This window comes from Salvelinus alpinus, chromosome 4, assembly GCF_045679555.1.
Source record: "Salvelinus alpinus chromosome 4, SLU_Salpinus.1, whole genome shotgun sequence".
Lineage (NCBI taxonomy): Eukaryota > Metazoa > Chordata > Actinopteri > Salmoniformes > Salmonidae > Salvelinus > Salvelinus alpinus.
In genome coordinates, this window is record NC_092089.1 from 27,488,076 (window position 1) to 27,508,387 (window position 20,312).

General features: G+C 55.4%; 1 protein-coding gene across 2 annotated transcripts in view; it reads right to left on the bottom strand.

Moving 5' to 3' along the window:
• The window catches only part of tex10 (testis expressed 10), a 48,945-nt gene extending 28,633 nt beyond the window's left edge, over positions 1-20,312 (bottom strand). Inside the window, exons 1-13 of one of the 2 annotated variants that reach the window (XM_071396341.1) lie at positions 20,163-20,312; positions 19,670-19,874; positions 19,411-19,598; positions 17,734-18,060; positions 17,432-17,647; positions 16,983-17,229; positions 16,788-16,900; positions 16,175-16,431; positions 15,943-16,078; positions 15,642-15,811; positions 12,538-12,715; positions 2,707-2,795; positions 2,455-2,588 (exon numbers count right to left, since the gene is read on the bottom strand). In XM_071396341.1, coding sequence (XP_071252442.1) covers positions 2,455-2,588; positions 2,707-2,795; positions 12,538-12,715; positions 15,642-15,811; positions 15,943-16,078; positions 16,175-16,431; positions 16,788-16,900; positions 16,983-17,229; positions 17,432-17,647; positions 17,734-18,060; positions 19,411-19,598; positions 19,670-19,855 — 2,241 coding nt within the window. In that variant the 5' untranslated portion in view covers positions 19,856-19,874; positions 20,163-20,312. Of the gene's footprint in view, positions 1-2,454; positions 2,589-2,706; positions 2,796-12,537; positions 12,716-15,641; positions 15,812-15,942; positions 16,079-16,174; positions 16,432-16,787; positions 16,901-16,982; positions 17,230-17,431; positions 17,648-17,733; positions 18,061-19,410; positions 19,599-19,669; positions 19,875-20,158 lie in introns of both variants that reach the window. The other variant, XM_071396342.1, reaches the window with a different exon arrangement.

Here is a 20,312-nt window from a genome sequence, read left to right on the forward strand (position 1 = left end):
ATCCACCAGATACCTCTCCTCCACATCCACCAGATACCTCTCCTCCACTCCACATCCACCAGATACCTCTCCTCTCCTCCACATCCACCAGATACCTCTCCTCTCCTCCACATCCACCAGATACCTCTCCTCTCCTCCACATCCACCAGATACCTCTCCTCTCCTCCACATCCACCAGATACCTCTCCTCTCCTCCACATCCACCAGATACCTCTCCTCTCCTCCACATCCACCAGATACCTCTCCTCTCCTCCACATCCACCAGATACCTCTCCTCTCCTCCACATCCACCAGATACCTCTCCTCTCCTCCACATCCACCAGATACCTCTCCTCTCCTCCACATCCACCAGATACCTCTCCTCTCCTCCACATCCACCAGATACCTCTCCTCTCCTCCACATCCACCAGATACCTCTCCTCCCCTCCACATCCACCAGATACCTCTCCTCTCCTCCACATCCACCAGATACCTCTCCTCTCCTCCACATCCACCAGATACCTCTCCTCTCCTCCACATCCACCAGATACCTCTCCTCTCCTCCACATCCACCAGATACCTCTCCTCTCCTCCACATCCACCAGATACCTCTCCTCTCCTCTACATCCACTAGGTACCTCTCCTCTCCTCCACATCCACCAGATACCTCTCCTCCACATCCACCAGATACCTCTCCTCCACATCCACCAGATATCTCTCCTCCACATCCACCAGATACCTCCCCTCCACATCCACCAGATACCTCTCCTCCACATCCACCAGATACCTCTCCTCCACATCCACCAGATACCTCTCCTCTCCATCCACCAGATACCTCTCCTCTCCATCCACCAGATACCTCTCCTCTCCTCTCCATCCACCAGATACCTCTCCTCTCCTCCACATACCTCTCCTCTCCATCCACCAGATACCTCTCCTCTCCTCCACATCCACCTCTCCTCCCCTCCACATCCACCAGATACCTCTCCTCCCCATCCACCAGATACCTCTCCTCTCCTCTCCTCCACATCCACCTCTCCTCCACATCCACCAGATACCTCTCCTCCACATCCACCAGATACCTCTCCTCCACATCCACCAGATACCTCTCCTCCACATCCACCAGATACCTCTCCTCCACATCCACCAGATACCTCTCCTCTCCATCCACCAGATACCTCTCCTCTCCATCCACCAGATACCTCTCCTCTCCATCCACCAGATACCTCTCCTTCACACTCCCTTTTCCTAGAAATGAAAGGGTTAAGCGAGGCTGGGTAATGGGGGCTGACGTGGCAGATCTGACAATCTTTTTAAACAATGTTTTATGAGCCCAAACAATCAGGAAGTGTCTCTGTGTGTAAGGAGGGCGAAATCCAATAGTAGTAATGGCATTATGGAGGGATGGAATTAGAGGACAAATGAAGGAGAGGCACACGTCACTCTCTAATCAACATCACCCACAACCATTCATCAGACAAACCACATTACACCACACGTGCAAATGTCTACTTAGTTATTTTTATATCTAACAGATGGTCTTTCTCCACACATCCAAGAGATACATAACAGGTTGGGGCCAACAAGTACATTACAATATGTCGCTTTTAGTGCTCCCTACATCTTCTCTATGTCACTGCTCACACACACACACTGTAGAGAGCGACAGAGGGGTACAGGTGAGACGGGAGGGCATCACACAAACTTTCAGAGGTGAGAAACAATGTTAAACTTTTCCTCATTAACTTCAAATCAAAACCCAATTTGTCATTACGTTCTAATGAAATGAGGTTCGCTCAATGTGTTAGAATGTGTGTGTGCGCCAGCCCCCAGACCTGTGCACCTGTTGGCATTCTCTCCTCCATTAAAAACAATCCTGTCTCATTAGTGGAATCAGAGCAGACATGGTCCGTCCCCTAATCCCGTCCCCCCTGCCCCCCCAACCCTCAGTCTGATTGACTCAGACATGGCGATGAGGTGACCAGGATCTCAGGCTCTAATTGAAGAGCTGAATTAGTGATTATAGCCCCCCCCCCCCCCCTCCACACACACACCTCTTGCTTCGGGGGACGTTTCCTTTAACGGTAATTTCCGAGCACAAATGTCACACTCCCGTCATGCCACAGGCTCTCATTAGCATTTCTACATTTCCACAGTGCCCGATAACCACGCAGACACAGCCTGCGCAACGCGATAAAGGTTCCCCTCTTGGCCAGCGTGGCCAGATAAAGCATCCCCCCTCTGAGCCCTGTGTGTGACACCAGGGGGAACTAAATAACTGACACAGTGTCCAGAACACCTCTCTCACAAGTACACTACACTGGCAGAAGTGCTCAGTCTCCATCTCGGTCGCTGTCTTTCTCTTTTCACATTTTACACTCCATCTTGACCTCTCATTCATCGGCTCTTCCTGTTTCTGTCACAACAGTCACTTATAAAGCCCTGCTAGGTGTTCTGAGTGAGGTGTGTCCTGACCTCCACCACGTCCCAGTGGTGTGTGAATTGCTCCAGGGGGGTGGGGTAGAGGCTGAGGGGGGAGAGGGGGGAGGGAGGGAGCACGCTCTCATCCCCAGCCTCCTGCAGGGTGGCCAGCTCATCAGACGAAAACCCTGAAGGAGAGAAAGATTGGTCAGTTTTCTTGGAGTGTACTTCTTCACGAACCTGAAGATTCATCACATCTGTTGACCAGATACCAGTGAGACAGGAAATATGAGGGCAGAGCCTGACCTGTGAGGGTGGAGAACAGGAAGCTGATGTAGTCAACATCACGCAGGGTTGTGTCCTGAGACCCTATTGACCAGCCACTCAAAGAGGACCTGAAACGCACACAGGTTACAATGGAGTGAGAGAGGACGGTCTGGAGTGTTGGTGGAGTGATAGAGCATAACAAAAGTGCTCTTACAGGATGGAGGATTGTTCCGGTTTGTTTTCTGACGATATGGATCACACTTATGTCCATTGCTGTATGCTTACCTGGAACTGACCACATTAAACAGAATTGAGTTTCCCCGAGCAGAGAGAGAGAGTGTGTCTGTGCGCAGGGTGGGGTGAGGAGGACGAAAGGGTTAGAGTTAAACAAATTGTGTGCGTGTGTGTGTGTGCGCGCAAGGTGGGGGTGAAGAGGAAGGGGGGGGGTTCAGAGATAAATACATGGTGTGTTCTGTAACATTAGAGACACGTGACCTAACAGGACAATATTCCCATCCTTCCATGACGTCTCTGCCACATTCCACTGCCCCAACCCCTAGACGCACACACACTGCCCCAACCCCTAGACGCACACACACTGCCCCAACCCCTAGACGCACACACACTGCCCCAACCCCTAGTCTCTACGCACACTGCCCCAACCCCTAGACGCACGCACGCACACTGCCCCAACCCCTAGACGCACACACACTGCCCCAAACCCTAGACGCACACACACTGCCCCAACCCCTAGACGCACGCACACTGCCCCAACCCCTAGTCTCTACACACACTGCCCCAACCCCTAGACGCACACACACTGCCCCAACCCCTAGACGCACGCACACTGCCCCAACCCCTAGTCTCTAGACGCACGCACACTGCCCCAACCCCTAGACGCACACACACTGCCCCAACCCCTAGACGCACGCACACTGCCCCAACCCCTAGACGCACGCACACTGCCCCAACCCCTAGACGCACGCACACTGCCCCAACCCCTAGACGCACACACACTGCCCCAACCCCTAGACGCACGCACACTGCCCCAACCCCTAGACGCACGCACACTGCCCCAACCCCTAGACGCACACACACTGCCCCAACCCCTAGTCTCTACGCACACTGCCCCAACCCCTAGACGCACGCACGCACACTGCCCCAACCCCTAGACGCACACACACTGCCCCAACCCCTAGACGCACACACACTGCCCCAACCCCTAGACGCACGCACACTGCCCCAACCCCTAGACGCACGCACACTTCCCCAACCCCTAGACGCGCGCACACTGCCCCAACCCCTAGTCTCTACACACACTGCCCCAACCCCTAGACGCACACACACTGCCCCAACCCCTAGACGCACGCACACTGCCCCAACCCCTAGTCTCTAGACGCACGCACACTGCCCCAACCCCTAGACGCACGCACACTTCCCCAACCCCTAGACGCACACACACTGCCCCAACCCCTAGACGCACGCACACTGCCCCAACCCCTAGACGCACGCACACTGCCCCAACCCCTAGACGCACGCACACTGCCCCAACCCCTAGACGCACGCACACTGCCCCCAACCCCTAGACGCACGCACACTGCCCCAACCCCTAGACGCACGCACACTGCCCCAACCCCTAGACGCACGCACACTGCCCCAACCCCTAGACGCACGCACACTGCCCCAACCCCTAGTCTCTACGCACACTGCCCCAACCCCTAGACGCACACACACTGCCCCAACCCCTAGACGCACGCACACTGCCCCAACCCCTAGTCTCTACGCACACTGCCCCAACCCCTAGACGCACGCACACTGCCCCAACCCCTAGTCTCTACGCACACTGCCCCAACCCCTAGTCTCTACGCACACTGCCCCAACCCCTAGACGCACGCACACTGCCCCAACCCCTAGACGCACGCACACTGCCCCAACCCCTAGACGCACGCACACTGCCCCAACCCCTAGACGCACGCACACTGCCCCAACCCCTAGACGCACGCACACTGCCCCAACCCCTAGACGCACGCACACTGCCCCAACCCCTAGACGCACGCACACTGCCCCAACCCCTAGACGCACGCACACTGCCCCAACCCCTAGACGCACGCACACTGCCCCAACCCCTAGACGCACGCACACTGCCCCAACCCCTAGTCTCTACGCACACTGCCCCAACCCCTAGACGCACACACACTGCCCCAACCCCTAGACGCACGCACACTGCCCCAACCCCTAGTCTCTACGCACACTGCCCCAACCCCTAGACGCACGCACACTGCCCCAACCCCTAGTCTCTACGCACACTGCCCCAACCCCTAGACGCACGCACACTGCCCCAACCCCTAGACGCACGCACACTGCCCCAACCCCTAGACGCACGCACACTGCCCCAACCCCTAGACGCACGCACACTGCCCCAACCCCTAGACGAACGCACACTGCCCCAACCCCTAGTCTCTACGCACACTGCCCCAACCCCTAGACGCACGCACACTGCCCCAACCCCTAGACGCACGCACACTGCCCCAACCCCTAGACGCACGCACACTGCCCCAACCCCTAGACGCACGCACACTGCCCCAACCCCTAGACGCGCGCACACTGCCCCAACCCCTAGACGCACGCACACTGCCCCAACCCCTAGTCTCTACGCACACTGCCCCAACCCCTAGACGCACGCACACTGCCCCAACCCCTAGACGCACGCACACTGCCCCAACCCCTAGACGCGCGCACACTGCCCCAACCCCTAGACGCGCGCACACTGCCCCAACCCCTAGTCTCTACGCACACTGCCCCAACCCCTAGACGCACGCACACTGCCCCAACCCCTAGACGCACGCACACTGCCCCAACCCCTAGACGCGCGCACACTGCCCCAACCCCTAGACGCGCGCACACTGCCCCAACCCCTAGACGCGCGCACACTGCCCCAACCCCTAGTCTCTACGCACACTGCCCCAACCCCTAGACGCACGCACACTGCCCCAACCCCTAGACGCACGCACACTGCCCCAACCCCTAGACGCACGCACACTGCCCCAACCCCTAGACGCGCGCACACTGCCCCAACCCCTAGACGCGCGCACACTGCCCCAACCCCTAGACGCACGCACACTGCCCCAACCCCTAGACGCGCGCACACTGCCCCAACCCCTAGACGCGCGCACACTGCCCCAACCCCTAGTCTCTACGCACACTGCCCCAACCCCTAGACGCACGCACACTGCCCCAACCCCTAGACGCACGCACACTGCCCCAACCCCTAGACGCGCGCACACTGCCCCAACCCCTAGACGCGCGCACACTGCCCCAACCCCTAGACGCACGCACACTGCCCCAACCCCTAGACGCGCGCACACTGCCCCAACCCCTAGACGCACGCACACTGCCCCAACCCCTAGTCTCTACGCACACTGCCCCAACCCCTAGACGCACGCACACTGCCCCAACCCCTAGACGCACGCACACTGCCCCAACCCCTAGACGCACGCACACTGCCCCAACCCCTAGACGCACGCACACTGCCCCAACCCCTAGACGCACGCACACTGCCCCAACCCCTAGACGCACGCACACTGCCCCAACCCCTAGACGCACGCACACTGCCCCAACCCCTAGACGCACGCACACTGCCCCAACCCCTAGACGCACGCACACTGCCCCAACCCCTAGACGCACGCACACTGCCCCAACCCCTAGACGCACGCACACTGCCCCAACCCCTAGACGCACGCACACTGCCCCAACCCCTAGACGCACGCACACTGCCCCAACCCCTAGACGCACGCACACTGCCCCAACCCCTAGACGCACGCACACTGCCCCAACCCCTAGACGCACGCACACTGCCCCAACCCCTAGACGCACGCACACTGCCCCAACCCCTAGACGCACGCACACTGCCCCAACCCCTAGACGCACGCACACTGCCCCAACCCCTAGACGCACGCACACTGCCCCAACCCCTAGACGCACGCACACTGCCCCAACCCCTAGACGCACTCACACTGCCCCAACCCCTAGACGCACGCACACTGCCCCAACCCCTAGTCTCTAAACACACTGCCCCAACCCCTAGAAGCACGCACACTGCCCCAACCCCTAGACGCACGCACACTGCCCCAACCCCTAGACGCACGCACACTGCCCCAACCCCTAGACGCACGCACACTGCCCCAACCCCTAGACGCACGCACACTGCCCCAACCCCTAGACGCACGCACACTGCCCCAACCCCTAGACGCACGCACACTGCCCCAACCCCTAGACGCACGCACACTGCCCCAACCCCTAGACGCACGCACACTGCCCCAACCCCTAGACGCACGCACACTGCCCCAACCCCTAGACGCACGCACACTGCCCCAACCCCTAGACGCACGCACACTGCCCCAACCCCTAGACGCACGCACACTGCCCCAACCCCTAGACGCACGCACACTGCCCCAACCCCTAGACGCACGCACACTGCCCCAACCCCTAGACGCACGCACACTGCCCCAACCCCTAGACGCACGCACACTGCCCCAACCCCTAGACGCACGCACACTGCCCCAACCCCTAGACGCACGCACACTGCCCCAACCCCTAGTCTCTACGCACACTGCCCCAACCCCTAGACGCACGCACACTGCCCCAACCCCTAGACGCACGCACACTGCCCCAACCCCTAGACGCACACACACTGCCCCAACCCCTAGACGCACACACACTGCCCCAACCCCTAGTCTCTACACGCACACTGCCCCAACCCCTAGACGCACGCACACTGCCCCAACCCCTAGTCTCTAGACACACACACACTGCCCCAACCCCTAGACGCACACACACTGCCCCAACCCCTAGTCTCTACACACACTGCCCCAACCCCTAGACGCACGCACACTGCCCCAACCCCTAGACGCACGCACACTGCCCCAACCCCTAGTCTCTACACACACTGCCCCAACCCCTAGACGCACGCACACTGCCCCAACCCCTAGACGCACGCACACTGCCCCAACCCCTAGACGCACACACACTGCCCCAACCCCTAGACGCACACACACTGCCCCAACCCCTAGTCTCTACACGCACACTGCCCCAACCCCTAGACGCACGCACACTGCCCCAACCCCTAGTCTCTAGACACACACACACTGCCCCAACCCCTAGACGCACACACACTGCCCCAACCCCTAGTCTCTACACACACTGCCCCAACCCCTAGACGCACGCACACTGCCCCAACCCCTAGACGCACGCACACTGCCCCAACCCCTAGTCTCTACACGCACACTGCCCCAACCCCTAGACGCACGCACACTGCCCCAACCCCTAGACGCACACACACTGCCCCAACCCCTAGACGCACACACACTGCCCCAACCCCTAGACGCACGCACACTGCCCCAACCCCTAGACGCACGCACACTGCCCCAACCCCTAGACGCACGCACACTGCCCCAACCCCTAGACGCACGCACACTGCCCCAACACCTAGATGCACGCACACTGCCCCAACCCCTAGACGCACACACACTGCCCCAACCCCTAGACGCACACACACTGCCCCAACCCCTAGACGCACGCACACTGCCCCAACCCCTAGACGCACGCACACTGCCCCAACCCCTAGACGCACACACACTGCCCCAACCCCTAGACGCACACACACTGCCCCAACCCCTAGACGCACACACACTGCCCCAACCCCTAGACGCACGCACACTTCCCCAACCCCTAGACGCACGCACACTGCCCCAACCCCTAGACGCGCGCACACTGCCCCAACCCCTAGACGCACGCACACTGCCCCAACCCCTAGTCTCTAGACGCACACTGCCCCAACCCCTAGTCTCTACACACACTGCCCCAACCCCTAGACGCACACACACTGCCCCAACCCCTAGACGCACACACACTGCCCCAACCCCTAGACGCACGCACACTTCCCCAACCCCTAGTCTCTACACGCACACTGCCCCAACCCCTAGACGCACGCACACTGCCCCAACCCCTAGACGCACACACACTGCCCCAACCCCTAGTCTCTACACGCACACTGCCCCAACCCCTAGACGCACGCACACTGCCCCAACCCCTAGACGCACGCACACTGCCCCAACCCCTAGACGCACACACACTGCCCCAACCCCTAGTCTCTACACGCACACTGCCCCAACCCCTAGACGCACGCACACTGCCCCAACCCCTAGACGCACACACACTGCCCCAACCCCTAGTCTCTACACGCACACTGCCCCAACCCCTAGACGCACACACACTGCCCCAACCCCTAGTCTCTACACGCACACTGCCCCAACCCCTAGACGCACGCACACTGCCCCAACCCCTAGACGCACACACACTGCCCCAACCCCTAGACGCACACACACTGCCCCAACCCCTAGACGCACACACACTGCCCCAACCCCTAGACGCACACACACTGCCCCAACCCCTAGACGCACACACACTGCCCCAACCCCTAGACGCACGCACACTGCCCCAACCCCTAGACGCACGCACACTGCCCCAACCCCTAGTCTCTACGCACACTGCCCCAACCCCTAGACGCACACACACTGCCCCAACCCCTAGACGCACACACACTGCCCCAACCCCTAGACGCACACACACTGCCCCAACCCCTAGACGCACGCACACTTCCCCAACCCCTAGACGCACGCACACTGCCCCAACCCCTAGACGCGCGCACACTGCCCCAACCCCTAGACGCACACACACTGCCCCAACCCCTAGTCTCTAGACGCACACTGCCCCAACCCCTAGTCTCTACACACACTGCCCCAACCCCTAGACGCACACACACTGCCCCAACCCCTAGACGCACACACACTGCCCCAACCCCTAGACGCACGCACACTTCCCCAACCCCTAGTCTCTACACGCACACTGCCCCAACCCCTAGACGCACGCACACTGCCCCAACCCCTAGACGCACACACACTGCCCCAACCCCTAGTCTCTACACGCACACTGCCCCAACCCCTAGACGCACGCACACTGCCCCAACCCCTAGACGCACGCACACTGCCCCAACCCCTAGACGCACACACACTGCCCCAACCCCTAGTCTCTACACGCACACTGCCCCAACCCCTAGACGCACGCACACTGCCCCAACCCCTAGACGCACACACACTGCCCCAACCCCTAGTCTCTACACGCACACTGCCCCAACCCCTAGACGCACACACACTGCCCCAACCCCTAGTCTCTACACGCACACTGCCCCAACCCCTAGACGCACGCACACTGCCCCAACCCCTAGACGCACACACACTGCCCCAACCCCTAGACGCACACACACTGCCCCAACCCCTAGACGCACACACACTGCCCCAACCCCTAGACGCACACACACTGCCCCAACCCCTAGACGCACACACACTGCCCCAACCCCTAGACGCACGCACACTGCCCCAACCCCTAGACGCACGCACACTGCCCCAACCCCTAGTCTCTACGCACACTGCCCCAACCCCTAGACGCACACACACTGCCCCAACCCCTAGACGCACACACACTGCCCCAACCCCTAGACGCACACACACTGCCCCAACCCCTAGACGCACGCACACTTCCCCAACCCCTAGACGCACGCACACTGCCCCAACCCCTAGACGCGCGCACACTGCCCCAACCCCTAGACGCACACACACTGCCCCAACCCCTAGTCTCTAGACGCACACTGCCCCAACCCCTAGTCTCTACACACACTGCCCCAACCCCTAGACGCACACACACTGCCCCAACCCCTAGACGCACACACACTGCCCCAACCCCTAGACGCACGCACACTTCCCCAACCCCTAGTCTCTACACGCACACTGCCCCAACCCCTAGACGCACGCACACTGCCCCAACCCCTAGACGCACACACACTGCCCCAACCCCTAGTCTCTACACGCACACTGCCCCAACCCCTAGACGCACGCACACTGCCCCAACCCCTAGACGCACGCACACTGCCCCAACCCCTAGACGCACACACACTGCCCCAACCCCTAGTCTCTACACGCACACTGCCCCAACCCCTAGACGCACGCACACTGCCCCAACCCCTAGACGCACACACACTGCCCCAACCCCTAGTCTCTACACGCACACTGCCCCAACCCCTAGACGCACACACACTGCCCCAACCCCTAGTCTCTACACGCACACTGCCCCAACCCCTAGACGCACGCACACTGCCCCAACCCCTAGACGCACGCACACTGCCCCAACCCCTAGACGCACACACACTGCCCCAACCCCTAGACGCACACACACTGCCCCAACCCCTAGACGCACACACACTGCCCCAACCCCTAGACGCACACACACTGCCCCAACCCCTAGACGCACGCACACTGCCCCAACCCCTAGACGCACACACACTGCCCCAACCCCTAGACGCACGCACACTGCCCCAACCCCTAGTCTCTACGCACACTGCCCCAACCCCTAGACGCACGCACACTGCCCCAACCCCTAGTCTCTACGCACACTGCCCCAACCCCTAGTCTCTACACACACACTGCCCCAACCCCTAGACGCACGCACACTGCCCCAACCCCTAGACGCACGCACACTGCCCCAACCCCTAGACGCACACACACTGCCCCAACCCCTAGACGCACGCACACTGCCCCAACCCCTAGTCTCTAGACGCGCACACACTGTCCCAACCCCTAGACACACGCACACTGCCCCAACCCCTAGTCTCTACACACACACACACACTGCCCCAACCCCTAGACGCACGCACACTGCCCCAACCCCTAGTCTCTAGACGCGCACACACTGTCCCAACCCCTAGACACACGCACACTGCCCCAACCCCTAGTCTCTACACACACACACACACTGCCCCAACCCCTAGTCTCTACACACACACACACACACACACAGCCCCAACCCCTAGTCTCTACACACACACTGCCCCAACCCCTAGTCTCTACACACACACACACAGCCCCAAGTCTCTACACACACACACTGCCCCAACCCCTAGTCTCTACACACACACACACAGCCCCAAGTCTCTACACACACACACTGCCCCAACCCCTAGTCTCTACACACACACACAGCCCCAAGTCTCTACACACACACACTGCCCCAACCCCTAGTCTCTACACACATACACTCCCCCAACCCCTAGTCAGGTGTGTGTGTGTGTAACACCACCCCAGAGAAACACTGGGTGTCTCACAAATACACACACTTGCTGGCGATGAACACTGATGACATCATAGCGTTATGCAAGGCCGGATGCGTGTGAGAAATCACTGGCAAACCACAGCATGACCAAACAGCAGAACATTGATATACTCACACACACAACAGCACACTAAAGGACCAACACTGCCATCTAAAGGTCTAGTGAACTATAAATTCCCATCAAGTGCCATCAGCGTCAGGCCTTGTTATAAACCATGAGCTCATGACACTGATCTTGTGCCACAACCATCGACGTGCCTTAATTGGTTGATTGTTTGATTCCATTAAGCTGGCGAACCATCGGTCTGCTGTCTCCCCTCTCTAACCAGGAACGACTGACGGCTCTCTCACTCTCTCACACACACACACACACACACACACACACACACACACACTTATGAATTGAAAATTCTATTCAGAACATTCTTAAGTGCAAGAGAAACGATGTCAAAGCGTAAAGGCCACGTGATGTTGGTCTGCCCTGGACATCATCTAGATGTTTAGAGGATGAAACCTCAACGGCCAAACGTTGTTTAAACCACATGGCACATGACTCTCACATTTCTGTGACACGGGGACCATGTAAGAACATTGGGTTAGTGACAGAGTTTCTGACCTCAGTCTGTAGCTTTGGGAGGTTGCTGGGGTTACCTGAGGTGTATGATGCGTATGAGGGAGGCAGCCAGGCCGGCAGAGACGCGTCCTGCAGTGCAGCAGCGACTCAGATTGGCCAATAGACCCTGTGACATCACAGGCAGGAAGTAGAGTAGCTGGACCAATCGCTGCTGAGACTCAGCCGGTAACAATACCACACTGCCCTCCTGTGGGTCTACACACACACACACACACACACACACACACACACACACACACACACACACACACACACACACACACACACACACACACACACACACACACACACACACACACACACACACGTCAATATACAAACTCTACAACAGTGGTTCTCAACTGGTTGTCTCAGGACCCATATTGAACCAGGTTGTCTCAGTCTTGACTCAATATTCGCGTCGAGAAAAATAAGTCAAAATACAAATTGAAAAAAAATTGTAAATTCTATATTGATATTAAATATAGCAATTATATGACAAGGGAACAACATTACCACCTCTTTCATTCTCAATAATTACATTTTGCCCATATTCTTGATTAAGAATTTAAATAAACTCACTGGTTTGAGACCACAAAATCAACAAAAATGCTGCTAAAAGCTTTATATAAAAAAATACTGTGATTGAAGAACACTTTTTCAGAGTAAATTATTTAGAAATGTACATTTATTATCAACTCTATACACTTTCTACCTTGTTAAAGTCGTTAAAGTTCAAACTGTAATATTTTTTCACCAGTTTGGCTGCTCTACACATCACCAACTACAGCTCATACACTATAGCAGAGGAGGGCATCTGTGGTCCTGGAGAGCCTTAGTTCCTGTCCAACACACCCCATCATTAGAGTCACCTGTAACCATCAAGCCCTTGATTAGCTGAATCTGGTGTGTTAGTGCTGGGCTGGAACAAAAGCTTGCACTCCTGTACCTATCCAGGACCACGGTGTTGTAAACACACACACTGTACCTAGCAACAAGAAGCCAATGGTGACGTAAAGAGTGAATGGACTATCCATCACCAGTTTATGGTCTAAGAAAGAAAATCATCAAACAGACAGAGATAAAGAGAGAGCGCTAGAGAGATAGGGAGAGAGATAAAGAGAGAGAGTAGTAATGATCAGATAGTCTGTATTATATTATGTTGGCTGCTGACGCACATTGCTGATGTCACAGACCATTCAGACAAACAGAGTCTTGTGATGGTGAATCGCCCACTCTGTCTTCTCTGGGGCCTTCAATCATAACACAACCCCCCCCACCCTCCTCAGATCTGTCTTCTCTGGGGCCTTTAATCATAACACAACCCCCCCCACCCTCCCCAGATCTGTCTTCCCTAGGGCCTTTAATCATAACAAACCCCCCCACCCTCCTCAGATCTGTCTTCCCTAGGGCCTTCAATCATAACAAACCCCCTCACCCTCCTCAGATCTGTCTTCCCTAGGGCCTTTAATCATAACAAACCCCCTCACCCTCCTCAGATCTGTCTTCCCTAGGGCCTTTAATCATAACAAACCCCCTCACCCTCCTCAGATCTGTCTTCCCTAGGGCCTTTAATCATAACACAAACCCCCTCACCCTCCCCAGATCTGTCTTCCCTAGGGCCTTTAATCATAACAAACCCCCTCACCCTCCTCAGATCTGTCTTCCCTAGGGCCTTTAATCATAACACAAACCCCCTCACCCTCCCCAGATCTGTCTTCCCTAGGGCCTTTAATCATAACAAACCCCCTCACCCTCCTCAGATCTGTCTTCCCTAGGGCCTTTAATCATAACACAAACCCCCTCACCCTCCTCAGATCTGTCTTCCCTAGGGCCTTTAATCATAACACAAACCCCCTCACCCTCCCCAGATCTGTCTTCTCTGGGGCCTTTAATCATAACACAATCCCCCTCACCCTCCCCAGATCTGTCTTCTCTGGGGCCTTTAATCATAACACAATCCCCCTCACCCTCCCCAGATCTGTCTTCCCTAGGGCCTTTAATCATAACACAATCCCCCTCACCCTCCCCAGATCTGTCTTCTCTGGGGCCTTTAATCATAACACAATCCCCCTCACCCTCCCCAGATCTGTCTTCTCTGGGGCCTTTAATCATAACACAAACCCCCTCACCCTCCTCAGATCTGTCTTCCCTAGGGCCTTTAATCATAACACAAACCCCCTCACCCTCCTCAGATCTGTCTTGCCTAGGGCCTTCAATCATAACACAATCCCCCTCACCCTCCCCAGATCTGTCTTCCCTAGGGCCTTTAATCATAACACAATCCCCCTCACCCTCCCCAGATCTGTCTTCTCTGGGGCCTTTAATCATAACACAATCCCCCTCACCCTCCCCAGATCTGTCTTCTCTGGGGCCTTTAATCATAACACAAACCCCCTCACCCTCCTCAGATCTGTCTTCCCTAGGGCCTTTAATCATAACACAAACCCCCTCACCCTCCTCAGATCTGTCTTGCCTAGGGCCTTCAATCATAACACAATCCCCCTCACCCTCCCCAGATCTGTCTTCTCTGGGGCCTTTAATCATAACACAATCCCCCTCACCCTCCCCAGATCTGTCTTCCCTGGGGCCTTCAATCATAACACAAACCCCCCCACCCTCCTCAGATCTGTCTTCCCTAGGGCCTTCAATCATAACACAAACCATCTCACCCTCCTCAGATCTGTCTTCCCTAGGGCCTTCAATCATAACACAAACCCCCTCACCCTCCCCAGATCTGTCTTCCCTAGGGCCTTCAATCATAACACAAACCCCCTCACCCTCCTCAGATCTGTCTTCCCTAGGGCCTTCAATCATAACACAAACCCCCTCACCCTCCCCAGATCTGTCTTCCCTAGGGCCTTCACTCATAACTCCCCTCTCTCTTCTGCTATGGAGTTCAGGTGGACCGTTACTGCCCCCCAGTGGAGAAACATAGAAAACATCTCCAAAAGGTACATTTAGGTATTTTCTAGCATGGCCATTTAGTGACTACCTGTTTAGTACCGATCTGCCCGACTGTTATAAGTGGAGCTTCACATGTGATTTTTGTTGTTGTATATACCGTAGAGCCTGCATACAGGTGTGTGTGTGTGTGTATTCACCGTAGAGCCTGCATACAGGTGTGTGTGTGTGTATTCACCGTAGAGCCTGCATGCATGCGTGTGTAGGGAGTTCAGCAGAGCCTTGTTCCCGCGGGAGGCAGCAGCCTGGATGGAGAGCAGGAGCCTGTCTGAGAGGGCAGGGTTACGGTGGCCTAGCTGGGACAACTGGAGCGGTAGAGCAGCCAGCCACCGAGACAACACTCTACTCCTGAAGGGGGAGACCGGAGAGGAAGAAAGACCTTTAGGAGCAGAGTAATCTACCCTGCAGACTTGGTTATGCCTACATATATCTTTGGTTATTTGGTACAGTAAACACTAGAACGTGTGTGTGTGTGTTACCTGGCGATATGTGTGTGGTTGTGTTCCTGTAGGTACAGTCTGCTGTAGAAGGAAAGTAGCAGTGTTCTGGTCTGCAGATTCAGGTTCATCTGCTGGTACTGAACATACACCGCCTGTAACAGATCCTCCGTCACCGCTACACACACGACCGGTTAGGACGCCAGACATGCGAAAACCATTTAAGATGAACTCATAACCGCACCCTTGACAGCCCACACACACCCAGTCTTACCCCTGCTGCGTTGTGTGATGACCATTCTCCAGACAGTCTCCAGGAGTGTATGTAGATGTCTTTGGCTCAGCTTGGCCCCACTGGACAGAGTCTCTTGGACAAACCCTCTCAGAGGCATCAGCCACTCAGCATCGGGCTCCTGGGCTTGCCCCTCCCTCTGGCTGAGGGTAACCATGGAAACCATGACCTGGCAGAGCAGCACGTTCAGAGCCAAGGGTTCCACTGTCTGCCCTGGGATTGTAGAGGCCTGCTTACTCCTGAAACACCACACCCAAACACACACTTTTAATGATGTCCCCCCCCAGTCATTTTGTGCTGATATTATATATCAGAATTGCTAATAGCTCAAACTGTTCAATGGTTAGAGCTAATTTTTAGTAAGAAAACAGAAACCGCTGTTTGTCCTAACCGCTAATATCTGAAATTTAACCGTGGTTCTACGACTAAGCAGAGCATTCAGTTGACTATAGACCAGATGTTTTTCCCCCCAGAGTTTCTCACGACCCGATTTTCAAATCAGGCGACACATATGGGGTAGCGACCCCTAGTTTGGGAAAAGCTGGAGTACCTACACATACACCAAGGGCCCTAGCACCACCTCAACCCACCTCACCTCTTGGGGTCTGTCTTCCGCCTTTGTTTAGGGGTGTCCAGATTTCCATAGGGGAAGTTCTTCATGAAGTGCTGCTTAAAATCCCCCAGGTACTCACTGCGAAACCACGCATCCTAAACACACAAACACCACTGTTAATAGAACAAAGGTAACCACACATCTTATACTGAGAGAGAACGCCTGTGTGTGTGTTACCAGTGTATCCTGGTGTTCTCTCTGTGGTGCCAGCTTGCGTAGCAGCTGTAGTATGGAGAGGACCTGGTACATCAGTGACATGGCGTCGGGGGTGAGGAGATGAGCACTGTCAGTCTTGCTCCGGTCGCTAGCACTAGCCTCTACCCAGACGTCTAGTAGAAGGGGCACCAGGGTGGAGGCAAAGCCCCGTACAGCCTCCCCTGTGCCCAGCCCCTCACTCACCCCAGCCCCAGGCTCAGTCTCCGGCCTACAAATACAGTGGAGGAAAGGGACAGATGATGAGCAGGACAGGAGAGTGAGTCAGCAGAGTGTGTGTGCGTATGCTTGTTAATGAAGTGTGTGTGTGTGTGTGTGTGTGTGTGTGTGTGTGTGTGTGTGTGTGTGTGTGTGTGTGTGTGTGTGTGTGTGTGTATGCTTGTTAATGAAGTGTGTGTCTGTGATGTGCGTACCTGAGTTTGAAGGTGGAGTGCGAAGTGGGCATGGCTCCTGAATGTTCAAACACCTGAAATCCGTCTTTTCTGTAGGTAAGCTCCTCCCAGTTGAGCTCCAAAGGTGCGTTAGCTCCTCCTTGTCCATTCAAAACACTGAACATGTCACCTGAGACACATGCAACCCCCTCCTCCGCTCGCCTCTCCTCAACTACCGCCTGAAGAAAACGCCCCAGTCTGGAAAACACACAAACACAAAGGTCATGCCAGAAAAATGTACACACCAATAGGACACTGCTAACTCATTGCAAGTGTATGAGTACCTGAGCAGCACTGTGAGTCTCCACTGCTGACCAGTCACGTTCCTGTTAGGGTTGACTGACAGGGCCCAACTCCTCCCCTTCCCCTCCTGCCCCTTCCTTGCCCCGCCCCCGGTACTTTTGTGTGAGATCAGCTCCAGGAAGTTGGTGAGCAGCAGGGCGGGACGAGCAGCCAGCAGGGCAGGATAGTGGTCCAGCAAAACGTCGAGGACCTTCAGGGCATCCTCCTGGATACCCGTCTCGATGTGGGTCATGGCACAGGAGAGGTGGGCAGAGAGGAGAGGGAAGAATGGAGACGTCCGCTCCGCTGGCACACTCTGGGCTATGAACCTGAGCAGGGCACGGAGAGGGTAGAGGTTAAAGGTTAGGGAGGTGCACTAGTAGAAGAACTGGTATTAAGGCATTTCTCCAAGGACTGTGCTGCTCTTAAGTGGTGTATGGTTTTGTGGGGGTTGGAGAACAGACACTGTGGACACTGTGTTAACAAACCTCCAAACGAGCTTCAATGCCATACAACACTCCTTCCGTTGCCTCCAACTGCTCTTAAACGCTAGTAAAACTAAATGCATGCTCTTCAACCGATCGCTGCCCACACCCGCCGCCCGACTAGCATCACTACTCTGGACGGTTCTGACTTAGAATATGTGGACAACTACAAATACCTAGGTGTCTGGTTAGACTGTAAACTCTCCTTCCAGACTCATATTAAGCATCTCCAATCCAAAATTAAATCTAGAATCTGCTTCCTATTTCACAACAAAGCCTCCTTCACTCACGCTGCCAAACATACCCTCGTCAAACTGACTATCCTATCGATCCTCGACGATGTCATTTACAAAATATCCTCCAACACTCTACACAGCAAACTGGATGCAGTCTATCACAGTGCCATCCGTTTTGTCACCAAAGCCCCATATACCACCCACCACTGCGAACTGTATGCTCTCGTTGGCTGGCCCTTGTTACATATTCATCGCCAGACCCACTGGCTCCAGGTCATCTATAAGTCTTTGCTAGGTAAAGCTTTGCCTTATCTCAGCTCACTGGTCACCATAACACCCACCCGTAGCACGCACTCCAGCATCAAGTAAACAGGTATATCTCACTGGTCACCCCCAAAGCCAACTCCTCCTTTGGCTGCCTTTCCTTCTAGTTCTCTGCTGCCAATGACTGGAACGAACTTCAAAAATCACTGAAGCTGGAGACTCATATCTCCCTCTCTAACTTTAAGCTGCCAGAGCAGCTCGCAGATCACTGCACCTATACATAGCCCATCTGTAAAGAGTCCATCCAACTACCTCGATCCCCATACTGTTCTTTTTTTTGCTCCTTTGCACCACAGTATCTCTAATTGCACACTCATCTTCTGCACATCTATCACTCCAGTGTTTAATTGCTATATTGTAATTATTTCGCCACTATGGCCTACTTATTGCCTTACCTCCTTACTCCATTTGCACACACTGTATATAGATTTTTCTATTGTTATTGACTGTACTTTTGTTTATCCTATGTGTAACTCTGTTGTTTTTTTCACACTGCTTTATTTTGGCCAGGTCGCAGTTGTAAATGAGAACTTGTTCTCAACTGATCTACCTGGTTAAATAAAGGTGAAATATATATATTTTTTCAAAGACCTGAAGACAAATTCCTACTGTCATAACAAAATGCTTTTCTAACCTGAGCAGGCGTGTGGCAGACATCCGTACATTCGCGTCCTTGTCTGTGAAGACGGCAGCCGCCTCGCTGAGCAGACTGGAGAGGTGTTGGTCTAACTCTGAGGGGTGAAGGGTCAGCAGCTCCCTCAGTCCCACAAGAGCTCCCTGTTTCACTGTACCACTGTAGTGATGCAGCTGGGACAACAGGTCCTAGAGGGGAGGCACACAGCATAAGGTACAGTAGAGGAGTGAGTGTGTTTGTGTGTGTGTGTGTTACCTACCTTGATGTTGAGCTTCCGGTGTGTGGTGGGTGCATTAGCATCTTTCTTCAGCTGTTCAGTTAGGTTTATTCCCTTGGTGCGGAAGTTGATGTTGGTGGCATTGTCAGCTTTAGGCTTGGTCTTCCCCACCTTCAGCTTGACCTTCTGGAAGTCATCCTGCCTCTTCTTCTTCTTGCACTTGGTCATCTCTGCAGGATAGGACTATCTGTGGAGAGAAACATGGGGAACATCTTAAATTGCAAACAATTCTCTAATATAGTGCACTACTTCTGTTCTGACCAGAGCCAAACAGGGTTGATGTTGATGAAGTGGTTCACTATTTGGGGAATATGGTGCCATTTGACACAATAACGAAGTGTGTGCTAGTGATGGACCAGGAGGAGGCCACAATCACAGTGGGCAGCAGTGAATTTGCAAGCTACCGGCTCTTACACAGAATCTATGAGTAGTAAACCCAGAATAATTTATTGCGTAACGTAATAATAATACCCACGTGTGTTGACACTGTCAGAAATAATTGTGCATGCAGTAGCGTTCCCGCGCCGAATGTAGCTTTTGAAGACGGTCAATCAGCAAAACCAAGCTCGTGTTGTTTCTTTACAAACATGGGCCTTTCTCTTTGATACGACAACTAGCTAAGCTG